This window comes from Pogoniulus pusillus, chromosome 19, assembly GCF_015220805.1.
Source record: "Pogoniulus pusillus isolate bPogPus1 chromosome 19, bPogPus1.pri, whole genome shotgun sequence".
NCBI classification, from domain to species: Eukaryota; Metazoa; Chordata; class Aves; order Piciformes; family Lybiidae; genus Pogoniulus; species Pogoniulus pusillus.
Genome location: NC_087282.1, coordinates 10,334,299 through 10,356,488, shown reverse-complemented (window position 1 = coordinate 10,356,488; position 22,190 = coordinate 10,334,299). Strand labels below are relative to the sequence as shown.

Here is a 22,190-nt window from a genome sequence, read left to right as displayed (position 1 = left end):
ATGTGCATTTAACCTCCTAAATTTTGTGTGAGTCAGAAGTATTTTACTGCAATGTAAATCTTTTGCATAAAGTAATTATCTTCTCACTCTGTGATGGGGAAACTTACATTAACTTGAAGTCAGAGATGTGAATAAAGTGTCCATCTACCTGCTGTATCTAATCTGTATTTTAGTTTGGCATTATAACAGACAAGTGAGCATGAAGAGGTGCTCATCAATAGTGTTGTAACATTGCAGTTCTTTGACCTCTATTTCTTGTGCTGTTGAATGCTGCTATCAAGTGTTATTAACAGTGAAATGCAAAGAGTTTAAGCCTAAAATACATTTAAAACAAAAAATCTTTCTACTGAGATTTCTGTAATGCACTCTGAAGTCTAGCAATTTAAAAGGCTGCAGGTTAGCTTGGATGTGATAAAAGCAAGATAAAGATTTAGCAGAAGTAGAACTCAGCTCTTAAGAAATGTTACACCATTGGCTTTAACTGCATGATTCTCCCTTTCTTGTTCTTGGCACTCCTTACCTTAAGATTTTCTCATTGATTGTCTTAGGTGTGTAGCATATGGTGTGTGTGTATATATATGTATATACACACTCATACATTGTACAAATTAGGTCTTTTCCCAAATATTTAGTGCATCATATATTGTTGCATTTTAAACATGTGAACCATTTCTACTTAGGAAAATTCTGCTCAGCACAATCTTAGAAGAACAGTGAAACAGCAGTCATTCACCAGCAGCTATCTGCATGCTGAAGGTGCCCTCAGTGATGCACACATCAAGATGTCTAAGTTTGAAAGAACAGAATTGGAAGTGGAGAGAACAGCACAGTAGACCATCATGGGCAAATTAGCCAGCCATGCTTGCAGCAGCAACTATTACATTAAAATTTATTCAGCTCTCATTTGGAAGCATTTTTGTTACCTTGTTTCACATCCAACTTGATTCAAGAAGGAAGATAGAGAAGGACTAAGTCAGATTTGATGATTTGCTTGGATCAAATGAAGGAGACTTGCACCATAGGTCTATAAACAAAAATATTTAATTGTTAACTGCCTTGAGGAAAGTTATAGATTCAGTCATATGGTTGTTTCAGTTGGATAAGACCTCTAAGACCATCAGGTCCAATTGTCAGACTAATGCTAGAATAGGTAAAGGTCCTGATAAGCATCCAGGGTTCCAGCAATATCTTTCCTGGTCTGTTCCTTAGGCCTTTATTGATGGACACACTCCTGTCCATGTGTCCAAGTCCTTTGTATTCCTTCTCAGAAGGGATGTTGCTTCATGGCTTCCTGAGGTATACTCTGATTTGGATGGGAGGCACTGGAAACAGTGCCTACCAATATGCCCATCTGCTAAGTGTGAAGGGCAACATTAACCCTTTTGATCATTTGAGTCAGGGGCACAGAGACCCTGTGTTTTATTACCCTTTGCACAGTACACAGCAGACTTCTCATCTCAGTGGAACACAGGCAAATCTGGCAAGGAGGCAAGGCCACCCATTTTCTCATGCATTCCAAGTCCTCCTGACCTGATGTATTTTGTTCCTTGTCTGAACTGCAGAGCACATGTTTGTTCTAACTGCAAAGCTCCTGCCTCACACAATGTTTGAGATATTAACTCATTTGGATCAGAGTGTGACAACTTATTTTCTAAAGACTGATTTCAATTGCACTGAGATTAACACTGTTTTCCTCCTATTCTCAGAGGGTGATGAGACAGGCGTGATGGATAGTCTGCTTGAGGCCCTGCAGTCAGGAGCAGCATTCAGAGATCGCAGGAAACGAGCTCCAAGACCACAAGGTAAGATACTTTCTGAAAAATTAGTTGAGTGGACAAAAACTGTTTTACAATGATTCACCAACAGTTTTTCATTGAAAACTGTTCAACTGCAGTTAGTCATTTCTCTTAATCACTTGATGGCTCTGTCTTCAGATAACTGTGTGCTCTAAGATATGAAAAGTGTTCCTGTTGAGTTTGAAACTGTATTTAAAGCATTGCTGCACAAACTAAGTTTTAAAGCCATAAATATAATTGCTTTTTCTAAGTGTTGCTGTGAAAAACAGCGCATTACACCAATAAGTGTCTGGGCATATAGCTGATAATCTTTTTTGAGCACTGATTGTAGTTATGTTCTGGTTTCGTTGGAAGTTAATGTGTGTCATCAGAAGAGTTAAGTAGTTTCAATTCCTTGAAGAAAACAATCACTTCCTTGAAGAAGACAGTTGTATTGTACTGAATATGGTCTGGTTTAGTGATTTGGTCTGAGCTATTACTGTTTCCTGCAAAGCTGTTTTTGAGAACATGTGAGAGAAGACTGAGCAACCACACTGTTCCTTCTATTGACTTCTCTGCCTTGGATATAACAGTTGCATACAGTTTGAGAACTGCATTTTATCTGCATTAACTTTTCATCAAAGCTCACGGTAGTATACTGTAATTTGCCTTTTTTCATTTAAAATATCTCTTATAGTTAAAAAAAAACAGGCTTAAAAACTTTCAATTGGGAAATTATAATTGTTTGGCATAAAATCAAAAGCTTCTGTTGGATGTATGCTGCTAAAGGCAAAATGGAATCACCTTGTTTCATAAATAGATGATTTAAAAAAATGTTTCTGAGAGGAACAGAAGAGTAAAGACAAATTCTGCTACCTTCTTCCATCTAGCTAGCAAAGATGGTATATGATTATTTTTAATTTGCCATATGCCTGATCATATAGAAAAAATAAAAATGAGTTACATAATTTGTTCTTACTAAGAAATCAATTCTGCTACAGTTTCCATACCATTCTTAATTCAGAGCTTGTTTCTGCTCTCAGCTCAGAACTGAAAGAACTCCTTGATCAAAATATGTTTTTTTTTCCATATCTTGAGAAATTTCAGTGTGAGAGATGGTCTCTCTGTGTTGTGGCTTAAGGAGAAGATTTATCACCCAGTGGTGACAAAGGCTTCCCAAGGACCAGAGGAGATTGTGCAAAATCTGCTGCAGCTGAGAAAGCTGACTGAAGGCAGGTCCAAAACCAGTGACTCCTCTTTAACAATAGCAAGTAGAGATAATTAAAAATCCCTTTTATTTCCCTCCTGCTTCATACAGTCTCTGTGTCTTCTCTATGTTTGAGATTTCGTTGTGTCAGTTGCTATTCTAGTCAGGTCTAGCTTTGAATTTTAAGGAGTTGATTGACTTTGGGGAACTTAGTGTGTGAGACAAGATCTAAATGATGTTTGCAAGTTCTGACCAACTGTACGTTTTCTCGTAAGTGAAGGAGACCTTTCAGTTAAGTTGTTAGGGGTAGCTAAAAATTCAGTAAGAGACAATAAATGTTAGTCCCAGTCAAGTTAATAATTTAAACTGCTACCATAAATTGTTGTGCATTTTAGGAATATATAGGACATCTAGTCTGTAACTTGTCTACAAACCAGAAGATAGTTAAAAATGACAGACATCTTGAAGCAATGAACTATAGCATTAAAAAAAATCAAGGACCCTGTTTTACAGACTACCATATTTCCCTAAAAAATGGGAGAGACAATGACAGTTTTCTCATTGGTATCATCAATAGACTGAGGCTATTCTAAGATTTGAGTAAACAGCTAACTCTGTGTCTCCTACAGTTCAGTGGAAGGGGAAAAGTGTAAATAAAAGATGTGGAAAGAAGAAACTGGGAGATTTCAGGGCCTGGTGGGTCGTGTGGCTGTGACTGACAAGCATGTATGTAGCAGACAGACAGTACTTACTGTCTCTACGCTGTGCACAGTATCAGATTTCTCTGTACGTTATTGAGAGCTTGCTGAGCTCCCTCTCTGATTGGCCTGGATCCTTCACACACATACACAAAAACCCCAGGTGCTGCTGTTGCAAAAGGCAGACTTGCACAGCAAAGTTTTGAGTTTGGTCCTGTCTTGGTACCCATCATAGTCTAAGAAGAAAACTTGTTTTCTGCCTGCATGGACACGTTTCATTTTTGTGTGTCAGTTGAGGCTGGAAGTTTAAGTCTACAAAAGAGAACAAATTACTTTTGCTTTACTCATTTAAAATGTGTTGAACTTCACTGGTTTAGTTTGTTCACTAAGGCAGGAGCTGAAAAGCTACCCTTCAATGGGTTGCATTATAGCTATAGACTTTCCCAGTAAAAATCTTTTTATTATCAAGTTACGGAAGTAATAATAAAAAATTCCTGTCCTCCTCCCCTAGATTTTCATTTCACTGCACTCTTATGTATGCTTTGTTATGTGGACTTCTCAATGCAGAAAAAAGCCTTCTGTGTGGTTTCTCTCTTCCAAGCTTATTACTGTATTTTTATTGTTTCCAGCTACTACATTTTAAGTATAAAGCTTGTCCTTTCAGTAGATTGCTTTTCTTATAGAGGATATGAAATAATAACTAGAAATACATTTCCAGAAATATTTCTTCCTCTTGCAAATCCAGACTTGCTTTTTGCAAGTTTGCTAATATTGGAATGAGAGCATAACAAAGAATGGTATTAGGTGGCTTTCATCACAGGATACCAGTTAAAAATGTGTGTCCAGCAGTTCTGTTGCACCAATTATGCCTGACCTTTACTTTTGGCTTTGGGGTGTGATGTTATTCAAGAGGACTGATGAAGGAATATTTTGTCTCTTATATTAGTTTAAGCAAATTTCTGCACAGAGCTAACTGTTCTGTTAGGGTGCTTTCTCTTAAGCTGCTGCATTTTGCCATAGAGCTTCTTTTTTTTCAGTAATGCTAATAGCTCGTGCCCTTTCTTATATATCCAAACTATTGCAGCAGTGGTGATAATTGTGGGACATTATTTCTGGGGTCAGCTATGAGGAATGTATGTGTAGGGTCTCTCTGCTTTAGATTTTAGTGTAAAGTATGTTTATCATGTATTTGATGTGGTCTGTTAGTGCATAGTTTGGGTCATTAATCCATTAACTACAATCCAGTGCGGAGATGCATGGTAGGCACAATGTAGGAACTTCTGAATTTGGTGGTTTTGAGAGTTGCTACACTGTTATTACTATTTGCATATTACCAGTACACCTGGAGGGGGAAAGAAAAAGAATAAAACCTCCCTTGTTCAGATTCAGCATCTCATTTGAATCTCTTAGGCAAGCCATCTGAAGTGCTGCCACCGCTTATTTAACTTACGTAAGATAAAAAAGAGGCAATGGAATATTACTACATTTTAATGACTTCTGATAACTTTCAGGTGGTTTTCAGACACTTGATTCAGTTTAATATAAGCTTTTAAAAAAGTGGATGTATACTTTACATCAAAGTTGATCAGAATTCTAATAAGAAAGTCAGACCTTTAAGAATTTCATGTTTTCTCTTGAAAATGTAGCTGTGCTTAAAATTAAAGGCTGATATCTACATTCTACTTTTGCATTGATTATACTAAATGCATTCTTGAGAGTTAGGTTTCTGGTTGCACAACCCTTATTCACATTTCTCCTCAGTCAGAGCATATCTGTTTTACTCAATCGTGAATCATTTTCTGTGTGGCAGTTTTGTAAATAAACTGATTTTTGAGATGCTTACATCTGACTGTGAATTGATGAGAAGATTTACCAGTATAAAATCAAAAAATGTGGTAGGTGCACCTTTTATAGATCGTGATTTGTGCTCAGCTAAGATGATGTTTGAGCAGCCTTGTTTGCTGTCTATCATTGAACACTGTGTCATCATCTTTATCATTAAGTATCTGTAGCAAAGCTGAAGATATCCATAATGGAAAATGCTAGTCCTAAGTCTGAAAGAACAGTATGTATCTTAAACCTATTTGGTCATCATTTTAAACATCCAGTGGTAAGGAAGTAATATTCCTCTTGCTGTGATCAGCTAGCAGATCTTAATTTTGTCATGTAATTTTGATGTGCTGAATAAAATCAGGTGTGCTGTCTCAGTTCTGTGCTGGAGGCTTTTTGCTTACAGTCAGGAGCTGTAGACTACTGCGATTTAATCCTCTGGTCCAAGTACTTCAGAATTGTCAAACCTATAATGGCAAGAGTGAAACAAGGATGACCAATAATGAATTTACTAGTTCTGCCATTATTGTGAGATTCAAGTTTGCCTTTTTTTTCCCTAAATAACAGCATGGATTGTATGAGGAAAATCTATTTTTAGTACTATTCAGATGGCGTCTTAACAAATTATCTTCATGCAGATAGCTCCATAAAAGTCCTGGAGCTATTTTGAAATTGTGGTATAATCTGGTTTTACTCTGTATGCATTTTGGTTTATGCTTTTTGTAATTAAAGGAGTAATATCAGATAATATTCTGGTGGCTTCACATAAAACAACAGATGTAGCATTTTGGGGGTTTACTTGGCATTTGCTAGGAGTTTTGCTTATAAGCAGGATGAAGGAAGTGGTGGAAAAGGGAGAGAAAAAGGAACTAAAAGCAAGAGAAAAAGAAACTAAAGCAGACTTGAACCAGGTTTTTAGATGGACAACCCCCTTCAGCAGGCAGGGAATGAAGACACTATGGAAATGCCTCAGGACCTTACACCTCATGGCCATAAAGACAAAAATACAAGAACTGTCTGGTTTTGGATAATTGCTTTGACTGTTAATCACCCTTCTTTGCAGCAAGTGCTGAAGATTGATGTAGTTGTCTTTCAGATTGATTCTCTGAGCTTGGTGTGCATGAGATTGTTCAAGTGTTGACACAGGGTGTGTGAAATGCTTAAGGATGTTTGGTAAACTAGCCTTAAAAGAGTACACAAGACAGAAGCAATAAACAGGAAGTCTAGAGTTCACAATTCCACTTCTCTGTGTTACTACTTGCCATTTTGTTAGTATGGTTTTCTTTTTTGATCTCGTGAATCAAGTATTTGACCTGAATAAATTAAAATATGCCATGAAATGGCAATGGAATGTACACATAATGAAAAGTGTCCTTCAAAGAGGTGGTTTTATGTAGTTGTTACTGATTGCAGCAGTTCATCATTCATCTAACGCTTTAACACCATGCATAGGCTAAGGAGAGTTAGGTGCCACTCGCTCTTGTTACTCTAAAGTGCTTTGAAATGCATTTCAGCATGGCATGAAGTGTTCCCTGTCAGTTCTTCTGGAAAAGTGTTATGTGAAATTTTACCCGGAAAGTATCACAAGATTTTCTTCACACACACACCCTCCAAAGAAAAAAAAAAATCAACCCTGGCATTACCTTACTCATGAAATTCTCCTAAGATCGGGAAGTATGGAGTTCATATTTTTTTGTGACTTAAGGCACAGAGGAGTGCCTATTTCCTTTTGAAGTAAAGAGATATCGTCCATGATGAGAACTATATGGAAGTACCAAACATTCTTCTCCAGCCTCATGACATTTATGAGTTGCAGTCTTAATGCTAGTGGGTTGCAGGACTCTGCCGATTGCTTCAGACTCTTATGAATTATGCAAAATTAATTATATTAATTTTGATATCCAGGTGAAGATTGTCCATGACTATGAAAATTGTTTATTAACATTAAATCTTGCCGGAAAACTTATTTGCACTATTTGAAGCACAGTTTGGAGACTTAAACACACAGGGAACAGGCAAACTAGAACACTTAAAGTAACTAGCAAATACAAACATACAACTTGAAACTGGAAAGAGGTTCTTAGTTTCAGTTATACTGCTTGCCCACCAGGGGACTTGAGAGGCTCTTTTTTGCTACTAAAGTAGGTGGCACAGTAGAATCTAGTCACAGAATTTCTTACAAAGAGGCTTTCAATATTTATTCACAAATTAGGATCAGACAGTACCCCCAAAAAACTTGAAGAGAGTTCTGTCAGTGTCTTGAGAGTCGTTTCAGGCTAAGCAGAGTGTAATGCGACCGGGCTGAGCAGGCAAAGTAAAACAAAAGCAAAAAAGCCATGTGGCAAAAGCCTGTGTGTGGATTACCTGAAATGTGATGGCCCCTTGGACCACAGAGACTGGCAAATCAGAATGGCACTTTGCCAACCCTGACCGTTTTAGGTGAAGTGAAGAGCTTGCTTTGCCTTATTTGGGAAGTACAAGTCTAAGGAAGTCTTGTCTTCTCCCTATGCTCTGCTTTCCCCTACCCGAGCAGAGGGAAGGGGATGATGGGATCATGCCTGGGCAAGCCAGGACAGGTATCTCCCATGACACAGACATGGAAAGTGTTACGTTTCAAGTTGCTTCTGTTTGTTTCATCTCTGCAGGTGCGCAGAACAGCTAAAAGTTTGTAAAGAGTGTATAATATGGAGTTTCTGAGAGTTGACTTGGCACATTTGCTTCTGAAGGCATTTAGAATTTCAGAAGCTTTTTTGAATGCTCTACATTGTGAAGTTGATTGGGTTTGGATTTTTTGTAAGAACTAAACCAGTGTTATTCTGAGAACCAAGGAACTGTTCATAGTAACCAGCCTCAAAAAGAGTAGTCTAGAAGGAGGCTGCCAAGTTCGCATGGGAGAATTTTCTGAGCTGGAAGTCACCCATAGTACTGAAATATATATTTATTGGTTTTGCTGCTTCACACTGAATCTGAAAACAGCTGTATTTTAATAAAGGTATGTCTTGCTGAATTTAAGGCCTACATTTCTAGAGATAGCTGAGTTTTGGCTACATCTGCTTGCAGTAGCTGAAGTTAGAGAAACTACTTTTCTGTCCAGAGAAAGGATATTTGTGCATTCGTTTGCCAACTGCATGAGCAGTCGTGAATGATATGCAAGGCTAACTTGATTCACATTTGGACAGTTAAATGTTCTTTGTTAGTGCTGACATTGTTACCCTGCAGTTATTGTGAAACACTTCTGCTTGAAAAATTACCTTCCACGGTAGTGTTTACTTAGGTAATGCACATTTGCTTTAATATTTTGTTATCTGTACATAATGAGTTGTAAAACAAAGAGATGGAAATCATGGTTGCAATGTATGACTTGGTAGGAGGTTAATTTAACTGACATTAGGTCAAAATGGTTGCTTTTTAGATAAGGATGCTTTGTGTTCTATCCTGTTCTAGGCAAGTAGTGTAGGATTGACAGTCCTCTAACTTTAGAATGGAGAGACTGTCACAGGTGTTTATACTAGTGGTTGTCATCTGGACTGTAAAAACTTAATTAGTTTACTTCCTGCAAACATTATTCACCCTACAGGTTATGACATAACAGACACAAATCATGGAAATTCTAATTTTCTTGTTGCATTACCAGGAGAAAATGAGATTCTCTATTCAGTGTACCCAAAATAATATTGTTTGGTTATGAAGTACTGGTATCACCTTTGCAGTAGGCACATATTAGGAGTTAGGCAGCTCTGTCACTGTGTGAGAAGCCAGAGTCCCAGTTGCTGTATATGGCTGCAACTCTTTTTACTTTATTGATGTTTTTAGTTTGATAACTTTGGCAGGTTCAAGTAGGGATCTAAACCAAGGTGTCCAATGACAAAGAGACAGATAGGGGCCAGCAGTCTCCAAAAAGTGATAGAAAAGGCTTGCCAAGAGAGTGCTGAAAGGATAGAGCAGACCATGTTTCTTTTTCTTACAGTGTTAATATCTTTCTCATTTCTTTCAGAGAAAGAGAAAACCTTGGTTTATTTTTGCTTAGCTTGTTCATTGCATACCTTGTTGAGATTTATTGCATGGTGGCTTTGGTGATGTCTTTATAATGACCATTGGGTAAGGTAAGTCATCTGAGACTAATTTCAGGATATGACTACTTTTGAGAAGAAAAGTTTCACCAACAGGGAAGAAACTTAGATTTTTTTTTCTCTTTTTTTTGTTCTACATAGCTTGCAGTAGGTTTGTATTTGGGGGAGCTGAACAGTTTAGGTGTATTGATCAATCCTTCATAAGCACTTATCTGCCAGTATTTCATTCCATTCAGCAGCCTGTGTTAATTGTCATTTAGCATAATTTCTACACACGCCTGTTTCTAGACAAACAATTTCTGATGGAAATGCTAAGCTAAATGGTACTGGTCATGTTTCAGTGTTCCTCGTAAGGTTTTCAGTGGAAGAGCAATTTTTAAATGTATTTTTAGTGTACTGTAATAAATGATTAAGCTACTGAGCTGGAAAGGACTATTACAAATACGAGATAAAAGAATGGAAGCAAGTTGTACACAACAGGAACTACTATGAATCAAGACTTTGCCTGTGAAAGAGAACAACAGTTCAGCTGAAGAGGCAAACTAGTCTTAATGAGTTATAGATAAGGTTTTATATGAAATAGGGTTTTTTTCTGTGCATAACTTTTGCTATTAGTATGATCTTAATTAGAAGCATGCTACCAAAAAACATACTTTGATCTTTATATAGCTTCTTAAAAGTAGAAATTTTCCCAAGTTTGGGCAATAGATTTTGCAGTATCAGCGTGGTCTGAATTAGATTATTTTTAAGCTTGCAGGAGTTTTGGAGGATATAATTCTAAGAGTGCATTTTGTGTACTGGCATAGGCTGGCTGGTGTTATATATGGGTTTATTTGCATGTTTCTATGAGGCCTCTTTGGCTGTTCATTTTTAATATATGGGGCTTAGAAGGCTACAGATCTGACTTTGTGTGGTTCATGGTTCAACTCAGCACCAGGCAGTTGTCTTCCTCCAGTAGGATGGGAAGAATTGGAAAAAAACAGTAATAAAATTTGTGTTAACAGTTGTTTGATAATGAATAGAATACTACTCCTGCTGCTACTACTGCTACTAAGCTAGTATAGCAAAAAAAAAAGAGAAAACCCAGGAAACATAAATGATGCACAAAGCATCATTTGGCAGCTTACTGCTGCCCAAACAGCAATCTGCCCATCCCAGAAAACTGCCCAGTTTCCATACTGGACATTGGTATGGAATGTCCCTTTGGCTGGTTTGAGTCAGCTGTCCTGGCTGTGCTCTCTCTCAGCTTCTTGTACACCTCCTCACTGGCAGAGCAGTGGATACTGAAAATTCTTTAAATTAGGGTAAGCCCTACTTAGCAACAATTAAAACATCAGTATTACCAACATGATTCTCACTAAATCCAAAGCACAGCACTGTGCCAGCTACCAGAAGGCAAATGAACTCTGTCCCAGCTAAAACCAGGACAGCATGGGAATGCACTTTGTCAGATCACATTTTCTCCTGTTGTGCTGCAGGCAAGTTTAGATTTCAAGGAGCATATTGAGACCTGGTCAATCAGCATTTTTAACACAACTTCATGTCAGTAGCTACGTTTCTGAAACTAGCACAGGTGGTTCTTCTAATTATTGCGCATTATTGCCTCAACATAATGTAGGCTGAGCTGTGACATTTGTAATAGATGTAGCTCCAAAATTGCTTTCACATCCTAAAAGCTATCAGTGCTAGCTAAATGTAGTACATTTGTATAGCTAGGTTGTTTCAGTTTGAACACTATTGCATTTTTAAAGGGTGCTACAATTAGGGGGAAGTTATTTTTTAAGGATGAATAACATCAGATGTGAGATACTGATGATGCAAGTTAGTTAAAATGCTAATAGTAATATGTTTTGAGTAACTCTTAATTCTGACTCTTGTAATTGTCTATATTCTGTAAAAACAAGACCTTAACCTTGAAAAAATTAGTTTTGTTAGACCCTTCCAAAACATATTGTGAAAGGTAGTTTTTTATATGCTTTCTTGTGTTTATTTCAGTAGATCTCTGCATGTTACACTCCCGGATTTACTTTTGAGATGTAGAAGCAATATAGGCTATAAGATTTTTTGAGACTAGTGTAGCTGGGATATCATTTGGTGTGTGATTTAGCTCATCCTCTCTCATGGTTGTGTGCAACGTCATAATAGTGTGATTAGGAAAAGGTACTGTATAATATCTTGCAGATGAATGTCTAAAAATCAACTACTGGAGTACTTACGTTTACTTCTCCTTTACTCTCTAGTTTCTGTATTTCTGTTTTTCTTCCATTTTCTTTCAATGCATTAGGTTTTTCTTCTGTTGTTGAAGCAGATTTTATTTAAATGTCAGGCCCATAAAATTGCACAACAGTGTCTATGTGCCTCTAATTCCTTGAGTATTTCACTGGAGTGAAATGTTAGCATTTCTGCATTTCTTCCTACAAATCATAGTTACAAAGGGAAACAAACACATGGGAGTGAAATAGGGAAAACAATTCTTCAGTTATTGTGACAATTTTAATTTATTTTTTCCTTTTTAGAATGAACACATTGATAAAAAAACAGAATAGGGAGAGAAATACATCTCACTGACACCATTCCACAGCAGGTTATCTTCCACAAGTGTTTACAGTGAGGATTTTTAGGAGACCTTAGAACTACAGTGGTGTCTTTTCTAGCTTACAGGACAAAGCCCAAAGTAAAACTTCAGTTCACTTACCAGGGCTCAAAGGTTTGTCAAGGCTCTTGGGCTCAAAGGTTTGTTACGTCAGTGTATAGAGGTTGTCAGTCAGAGCAAGCAGACAATAAGATGTATTTGTGGTTTGTTTTTTTTTACTCAGTAAAATAGAGAGGAAAATAATCCAACTTTACAGGGGTGCAACAACATCTTTCTGTAATCAAGTTACATTGTCAAATTATGTAGCGTTAAGCTCTGCAGTAATTATGGATAAAACAACGGATAGAGAACACAAAAGGTCATTATGACTTCATAGAACATGCCTTGAATTTGAATTGGGTTGATTTGAAAACAAAATCAAATTTCACCACTACTGGGGCTTGATTAATATAGCTAGGTTTGAAACTGACTGTTGTGAAATTAATTAATTACTTCTTTCCCCCAAAAAGTATAGGTATCTGATGAGTCACTCCTGAAAAAAAATATTTTATCACTGTCTTTCAGACTTGCCAAAGATGCTTCATAATTTTCTTGGGTAAACACTGCTCATTGTAAGGTGGACTTAACAAAAGTACATTTCAAAATCTTCTCTGCTAGAATGAAAACCATAAATGGAGATTTAGTAAAAGTTTCCTCACTTCTCCAAATGGATAACCACTCCAAAGGAATTATGTTTATGGACCCTTTTGAATATTTATTTTCTGTTTAATGAATACAGCCCATTCCTAAAGAGTGTGCAGTTCAGGAAAAGATGCTGTCTCATCTTTGAAGGCACTCTCAGTTTTCTTCTTAAAGCAGCAGCAACATACCTGCCTAAACAGAGTTTGGCTTTATTTCTCTGTGGTGCATCAACTTTTTAGGGAAATCTTTTAACATGCATTGGTAAGGAATCAGAAAGTTTTGTAGCAATGGGAGGAGAGAATTTAGGGATACGTACAAACTTCTGTGAAGCTTGTTCAGCAGTCTGCTGGAATTGCATTTCTGTTGGAGCTCTTACTGTTAGAGAAGTTGTTGAGAGGGTGAAAGACAGAGCAATCCAATGGAACACAAAACCTGTAGAGAAATTGTTCTTCATTGTAGGAAGATAATCCAAGGTCTGCAAAACTTCCTGTACTTCTGGCCACAGAAAAGTATAATGGGAAATAAAATTGCATAATGAGAGAGAAGAACATAAATCATTCTGTTCTTTGTGTGGGAATTGTCATACAGTGAAGGTGTATTAGGAAGACATAAGGCTACGGATAGGGCTTGATGTGGAGGCACCTTAGCATTTGAGGTTAATACCAGGCATTTGCAGACATCACCCATGTGCTTAAATACCCACTGAAACATTTATTTCTTGCCATATGGGGTAAGGTGGTGTGTGTGAGAGGGAGTGCACATGCAGATATGTACACATTTGTTGGTGAAAAATACCCTGAATAGCTTCAGTACAATACAGTCTGTTAGTTTTTGCATTTGTCTTCCAGAACAGCATAAATGATATGGGATTTTGCTTTGCCAGCATATCACAGGAGCATTTAATGTTCAGAGAGCTTTCTGAAATTGTCTTCATGACTCTTATTTGCACATAAGTTTCACATAATATCAAGATGGTTTTTGAATTATCACTGCTAGTTTCTAGACACAGGTCATTAGATGCCATCCTTTATAGGCTTTGTTGTCATGCAGAACCTTGGCACATAACGCTCTCTAATTCCCTGTGATCATTTCATGCTGCTTTGTCTGCATACCTGTGGTATTATTTTATTTCAGGATGAATGCAATAAGCTCTCATAAATAAAAGTAAAGCTTAACATGATACAAATTATTGTAGGGCAGAGTAGATGACTAACAAAACATAAAGCATCTGGTGTTTCTTACTAAGCAATTGCTCTTGTGCTATTCGAAGCCTCTTGGAGCACCACATTTATCATGCTGACTTACAGGCAATTCTTCTCCTGCACATAGTCCAGTGCTTAGTTTTCGGAGTGCAGTCTGCCATCCAAATGTCAGTAGTAACCTCTCCTACGCAATTTGCAGTTCTCATGTGTGGCTAAAATCCTGGAATGTTTTCAGGAAAGCAGAGCTTTAAATTGTCTAAATTCTCTATAACCAGAGTTTTTGGAAATCAGTTCAAATTTTGATGTGTCTTGGAATGTTCCATCTTCACAAAACACATCTCCAGTGCTCTGAGGTTTCTTTACAGGTCATTTGTACAGAGAGATCAGTGTAATTCTGAGTCTTCATTTCTTTTGTTTCAAAGATGCTCATGTAGCGTGAAAAACCTGTACAATGTCTCAGACTTAAATGCAAAACTCTTCTCCAAATTCTTTACCTCTACCTATCTTTCAATTGTGTCCTTTTTACAGTGATGCACGCTGGAGAAATTATCCTAATGCTACCAAAAGATCAAAGCATTTCGAAAAGGAAAATTATTCAGGAGGGCTCTTAAAGTATCCCTAAAACATCCATGAGAGAGAAGTCTCTACAAAAATACTGATAAGAAGGGTTACTTTGAGAATTACATATACAGAGGGGTATGAAAATGTTAAAAGTATCTTTTGATTTTAATTGGACATCTTTAAAGAGGATGGCCATAACTTGAAACTGCTGAGGGCTTTTGTAATAGTTACTTATAAATGGACCTATTGAGGATAGTTAGAGGACATTTGGAAAATACTGTTGGAATAGTTTGTTTTCTAGCATAAAATACTTTTGTGCAAGGCTTTGAACAACTACAATTTTAATAGGATACAGAGTGTTTTACCTGAAAGTAAGAGTGTGCCTTAAAATTTTCTTTGTTTGTGGTTTATTTGGTGCTGTTTTGTTTCATTTTTTTTTCCTTCCAGGAATATAAGGATGAATATGGTAGAACAAATGACAAAAAGCAAAGCTTGAAAGAAAGCTTAGACTCCCTCAGACTAAAGCTATACAACATTTTTAGACAGGTCTTTTAAATTTGGTCCACAGCACATCCCTAGGCTCTTATATATAATTTTATTGGTATTACAAGGAGTGCCATGCATCCAGATGAATTTTGGGTAAAAGAGCTTCCTCTGCTTCAGTGATGATACCTGAAGGGATCCTGCAGGAAGACTGGAGAGGGACTTCTCACAGGAGGACAAGAGGGAAATGTTTTTAAGCTGATGAAGAGTAAGGTTAGAGTGGATCTTAGGAAGAAGATGGTGGGACTCTGGAATAGGTTGCCCAGGGAAGTTGTGGATGCTTCCTCCCTGGGGGAGTTCAAGGCCAGGCTGGTTGAGCCCTTGAGTAGCTGGGTCTGGTCAATAGGCATCTCTGCCTATGCCATTGAGAATGGAATGCATGATCTCTAAGCTCCCTTCCAACCCAAGCCATTCTATGATTATTCTGTTTAGAAAATAGGATAACGTATCCCTTTTTAAGCATCACTTACAAGCAGAAGGTTGAAGGAAGTAGTTTTATCCCAATATAAGCAATCTGAAAACAAGAAAAATGAAAAAAATGTGGGGTTCCAGCTATTAAAAATTTGCATTTAATACAGAACCGGGTACCACTGTGAATGACATATGTAATTTTTTGATGTTTTTAGGACTGTTTAGAAGCAGTCAAAATCCCAAACTCAAGTATTAGATTAGAAAACCAGAGACAAATAGTGACTGAATATGAACAGAAATTCTGTTTAACAAAAAAAGGGGAGGGGAAGTGAAAATTTTATCTACAAATCAAATTAACAGCTGGTCTTATGTAAAGATTGTACCAGAAATTGAAATACAGGCAATACTTTAGTTTATCTTACTAGGATGAGGTCAGAAATTGGTAGGTGTTGCTGTAGGTGGTGAAGTTATGTGATCTTCAGTGATAGTAAACAGAAACAGAACCAGGTACTTAAAAGACAAGTGTTGTCAAGCAAATGCATCATTATCTGTTGAAGATATGTGCATGCAAATTGTGCTTTGTACTGGAGTGACACATATGCCCCTAACCATGATCAGCTTCAGGAATTGTTGTGAGTAGCAGGAGAAATCTTTTCCTTAGCTTGTAAATAGTTTACTCTTGTAAATGCAGATAGAACTGGGGGCTTCATATTCTTCCTTCTTGTTGTACTCTTAAAAAAACTCAGCTATTAATCTATGAGGAACAGATACAGAACCCTTATATGGGACAAAATTTCTCCCATCACAGTTTTTGTTCCAAGTCTTGAAGCTTCTGAACCTGGGCAGAAAGCAGCCCTACTTGGCCTGCCTGGTATTTCCTGTCCCTTTAGGGAGCCTGTATCCCAAGTCAGGATCATGCAGAGGACCCTCCAGAAGTGCACAGCAGAGTTATGACAAATCACCTGTAGTTCCCAAGCATGGAAGGTTTCTATTTCTACTTTTGACATTTTTTCCACTTGTTCTCTATATCCTATGCCCCACAAGAACACCTTAATGCCAGATTGAACTGAAAGATATACATAGTTTTTATTTGCTTTTCTTAAAGATATATCTTTCTTTTCTAATGTGTTTCTGCAATTCTGTGTTTAGATTATTTTTTCACCACTTTGGTCTTACAGATTTGCATATCTTCATAATGGGCTTGAAGTGAAATTCCTGCTTCCCAGTCCTGTATTTTTTTTTCATGTATTTAGAATTCAATATAAAATACACAAAGTACTGGAGAGTAAGATGTGCTTAGGTCTACGTAACTTTGATTTCCACTTCCAGCTCTAGTGGAGTAGCTTTTTTCTCTGCATATGTAGGTATATTTTTAGTTGATATTTTTGAATGTTGCCTTTTTTCTTTTGAAGGAGTTTCATCTTATAACAAGAGGTTGCTTTTGCTGGTGGGTTTGTTCAGTTGAATTTTGAAAAAAATATATTTCTCGATACCCTCTACTGTCAGTATTTCAAGTTAAGTGCAAGTAGTGTAGGCTCTGCATTTAGCCTTTTGAGAAATATTCAATATGAACTTACTGTAATGATGGGCTAATTAGTTAAAGTTCACTGAGTTTAACTAAACATGCAGTGTTTGATTTAGAGAGATAAATCTGTGGTCTGTCAACCTTTTCAGACCTAATCCTACTTTCAACATTATCTGACAGGTAGTCAGCCCATCAGGCCTGAGGATGTGCTCTGAAGCAGCTCATCTCTTTACTCTTGACTAGTTATTTATCTTATGAAGCATAATTCACACCTGGCATAAGGAAAGTGGGGAGGGAAATATTCCAGGCTTTTCTTTCCTTGTTTTGCACTGTGTAATGGTAGATGTGGCTGCAACTCACATTGCTGTGTTGCAGAATTTTGTTTCCATGGCAAAACATAGCCAAACATAATATATTTTGTTTACTACAAACTCTTAAGACTGTATGTTCAGTAATACCTATATTTAACTGTGCTCTGTTATAAATAATACTCTGCAAGAAATTCTTGCAAACTTTTTTTTACCATTCTGCATTTTCAGGATACTACATAAATCTGAAAGATAATGTTTAAAAATGGCTTCACAAAAGAGGTATCCACACTCGTAGGCTAAATAAAGTGGATTTTTTTGATCCAGCTGGTTATGTAAGGTATCTGTAGACTTGCTTTTACTTGAAAGGAGAGTGAAGAGTTGTTCCTAAATATCTGTTGTTGCTGCAGGCATTCAGAGAAGAATGAGTTTAAATCAATCATTTACCAGAGACTGTTTCTCTGTCAGCTGGTAGATTCAACTCATTGAAACATGGTCTTCAAGTTCATATGCTGATAGATGCAACATGCTTCCTTGAGAGAGCATTTATGTACTCAGGCATCAAACCTTTTTTTTTTTTCACTGAGCTGCTCAAGTAGTTTAAGAAAGAACTCACTCCTTGGCCACTGAAGAGACCAAGGTGGTTAAAAAAAACGAACCAAACACAAGACCCATGAATGTCATCTTTAATCACACAGAATTTTCTAACGAGTCATTGCAGAAGTTTTAACATTTTAGCAACTAAATCAGTTGGAAGGGATGAGCCATGTTGGCTTAAGGAGAAAATAACCTTGTGTGGGTTCTGGTTTGCAATTAAAATGCATTTTAAGCAAGCAAATAACTGATTTGAATAACATATATAAATTCAAAGCTTATCCTTTAAATATTTAATAGATCTATAGGCAAATAAGAACTATAATAGACAGCTTCAAAACGAAGCCTTTTTGTTGTTGCCTGCAAGTGTTTTTGTGTTCTCTATGCACTTGGAGAATTTCATCTTTCCCCAGTGCATGTGCTGCTAATTTGCCTGTCATCTGTTCCAGTCATGGCCAGCCCTTTTACCTCATACTGAAAAACCTGCAATTACATTTTGCTTGGTTTTCCATTTGTGTGGTCTAAGCAGAAGCAACAGAAAACGTTCTGTGACAACAAAACTCAGATTTATGCTGGAAGTGTAAAAATGAAGTGTGTGTATATATATATATATATAAATCTAAGCACACTTTGAAAAACTCTTCAAACCAGCAGTTTTCTTAGAGACTCTGCAATTAAGTGGTAGTGTGGACCTCATCTCTCTTATATAACTCCTATTTTTTTTTTTGTCATGAAAGTGTTAAACTAGAGGGACACATACTGCTACTGCAGGGATTCATGTACAAATGAAGTTAATTCTTGGTGATCTGTCATTTTAACTACAGTATTTGATGTTCTTCTATAAGTGCTGTGTTTTGATACAAGAATAATGAATGTAAGGTCTAATCCTATTTTCAAAGCTAATCTGCTGAATCAGTTCAGTTTGAATATGGTGAGACATTGTGCAGTTCTACATTTGCATGCAAGTACTCAGAGAAGTTCCAACTGTTTGGTAGTAGTATGTCTATGTGGAGGGCATGAAAAGGGGGGAGGTGTAAATGGCAGCTGCTTGATAGCACTTTTGCTTCACCTGCTGGAAGTCTGTCCTGCTAGTAGAACAATCTTGGGCTTTCATAAAGTCATACTTCCAGATGCACGATTTCATTGTGTTGTAGCCTCATGGCTTTTAAAGGCATAGCCTTTTAAATGTCAAAGTAATAGCATGTATGAATTAATAATTTTCAATAGAATTGCCTGTTTGGAAATCAGTTATGGTCTGGTTTGCATAATAAGAGTTTAATACTATGTAGAGGGGAAAATAAAGCCTGATTGCTTTCCTCAAACAGCATCTGTCAGAGTGCTAAAATAGAAAAGACATCTGAAGGCAGGATTCAAGTCAACTAAACAGTTCTGGGGTTTGGCAGAAGGGTCTGGGAAGCTTTCACAGCACTTTTCTATATGATGTGCCCGCTTGGTCCATATGTCCGTGGGTACCACTAGGTGGTACCATTAAACCTTCTTTCTGTGAATATTAAAATTGACATACAGTCAGAGAGTGTTTTAAAAAGGACCTAAACTAAGTTGTTGTTTTTAATTATTATTTATTTATGTCTGACTGCAAAAATAAATTGTTAGCTGCTTGGCTAAAAGTGTCTTCACTGAAATAGGCAATAGAGTCTTTCCTGTGCTACTGCCAAGTTTGTATATACTGACAACAATACAAACTTTCAGGTGTACTTGCTCTGGAGTTTTTTGCATCCCAGTTGCTGTCTGAAATCCACTTTCATAGTATGTAATCAGTTCTTGAAAAAATAATTCTGGGTTTTGATATAAACTCCCTGATTTGTATGTTTTTGAAGCAGTAGTGTCTGTGATGGACAGCTCTAGAAATCATCTTTTAAGATTGCTTTTCATATTTATTTGGCTTAATTCTCAACAAAACAATAAATTGGAGAAACTATCCATTTCCAATTATAACTTTGATCAAGGGGTAAGACCTCTTTTTGTTCCCAGATTTATTGTGGTTGCTTGCATTGTCTTAGATTTTGCTTCTTACATGAGGATACTTTTATGCAGCAATTAATCATTTAGTACTGTCACCAGGCCACGTTAATTCTAACTGCGAAAACCTGGAACAGTACTGTAAATGGAGTTCTGTTGTGAAATGTTCCAACAGCAGGATAAAATCAATTGCACCTTGAAATTGTGAAAGGCCTGGTAATGGAAATAGGTGAAGCTAGTTCTTGTGCCTTTTTTTTTTTCTGCAGTGACAGTGATGATTGTAGTAAAAGATCTGCAGAAAAAAGAAATTTTGTGTTGATAACAGTTCCCTAGCTCATATTTTCTCTTGTGCCTTTGACTTAAGCAAAGGTGAAGCTTTTCATCTCCGAATCTACACGATGCAGCTGCAGACAGCAGGGGGAAGAGTTTGATCAAATTGCTACTATAATAAACATCCATAAAGCAAAACAAAAAAAATTTACATTACCGATGACAAATCAAAGCTGAAAGTTTGCCTTGCCTGTTGTCATTCATTGCCATTCATATTTAGAAAGCAGACTGCTGTGATAATTGATTTGATGGTCCAGCTTGAGTGGAAGCACTTCTGGGCATAGCAGGCCTCAGAGATGCCAAAAAAGAAGAAAAGGTGGGAATGAAATAATGCACTACTTTCTCCTCAGAGGCATGTGGCCCAGTTTTTGAGAACAGAAAAACATGCTTTAGAAGAAGGAAGGAAAAAAACTTAGTTACTCAGTAATAAACACAAAAATGACCATATAGCCTCAGTCAGATAAAAACAGGCATTCAAAGAGAGACAATGAGTGTACATATTTTACTGGCAGGTGAATAATAGGAGAATGCTGTGGAAATAATCTGATTTTGAACGGACTCTGTCCAAGGGAGTACCTTTTTTTGCTGGCCTTTTTTTTGTCTGTGTAGCAACAAAAGAGGTTCCTTTTGCTGGGAAAAAAAAAAAAAAAAAAAAAAAAAAAAAAAAAAAGGTAATAAAGAAAACAGTGAATTGTTTTAAGCTTTTCAAAGAGGAGTTGATGGTTTGGAAGAGGGAAGAGAGAGCAGTTATTGAATTGGAATGGCAACATGTGTGTTTGGATTATCTGAACTACTGCTGAGTTTATTTACTTCAGTCGATAATTGATAATGAAGTTCGTCTCTCTATTTTTGACTTGGGGTAGTGTTCACCCATAGGCTCCTGCTGATATGAATAACTTAAGATACTAAAGTGCTAGCTGAAGAAAGGAGTAGATTAAGAAAAACTTCTTCATTCGGTACTTGACCTCTTAATCACAACTGCCAGCTCCGCTGTGCACCCTGTCATCAGTATAAAGAACTAAAGGAAAGCAGATAAAACATGTGAGCTATTGCAACTCAGCACTGTAATCAGAACTGGCTTCTCTTGAGTGATGCCTATTTGCTTGAAAAAAAAAACCACTGTGGTCCTTCAACTTTGCTGTACTCTTTGTATTCATAGTCTTAAAGCTTTTATATGCAGCAAAGCAGAAGTAACTGAAATTTATCAGTAAAGATTGAAAAAGAGGAGCTTGATGAAGTAGCAGGAGGTTATAAGTAAGCTGTTCCAGGTCATATATGAATATTACTGTCTCTGATTTTTATTTTTTTTTTAAATTACCTTGCCTGTTTCAGTGAGATAATAATTGATGTTAAGCATGAAAAGTATTCTAGGCACATTAAAAAGTCTGCAAATTCAAGCTGATTTGCCAGGAGGATGTTTCTCCTTTTCTTGTTTATCTATTATGACTTTTAAAAATCCTTTTCTTTTACATATTGGAAGCAGAAGCTCAAAGTTTGATAATCCATTAAGCTTTTGAAATTGGGATAACCTATATATCAATACTCCTTTGAATTCTTTTTGGCTTTTTATCTGCTTATCTAAAAATTTCTTTTTAAGTATCAGTGCACTCCTTTAAATTTGTGGACAGGAAGCTTGGACATTGTGTGTGGCATGAAATGTGTTGAATCGTCTCCTCTGAGGCTTTTGGATCTTTTCTTGCTGTTGGAGGAGAGATAGGAAAATGCAACATGATGTGGTCAGAAAACCTGATACTTTCTGAAGATGTAATAAAAAATTGACTGGCCTTATTCTCTAGGTGGCTTTCTTCCTATGCACCTGCAGAGACAGTTTAGTGCAGTATTAAATGGTCTACATGCTAAGTGAGGAGATTTCAAAATCCAT

The 22,190-nt window shown here is 36.9% G+C and overlaps 1 protein-coding gene across 1 annotated transcript in view; it reads left to right on the top strand.

Moving 5' to 3' along the window:
• Positions 1-22,190, top strand: part of DIAPH2 (diaphanous related formin 2) — a 249,982-nt gene that overhangs the window by 179,175 nt on the left and 48,617 nt on the right. Inside the window, exon 27 of the mRNA XM_064159197.1 lies at positions 1,707-1,802. Coding sequence (XP_064015267.1) covers positions 1,707-1,802 — 96 coding nt within the window. The remainder of the gene's footprint in view (positions 1-1,706; positions 1,803-22,190) is intronic.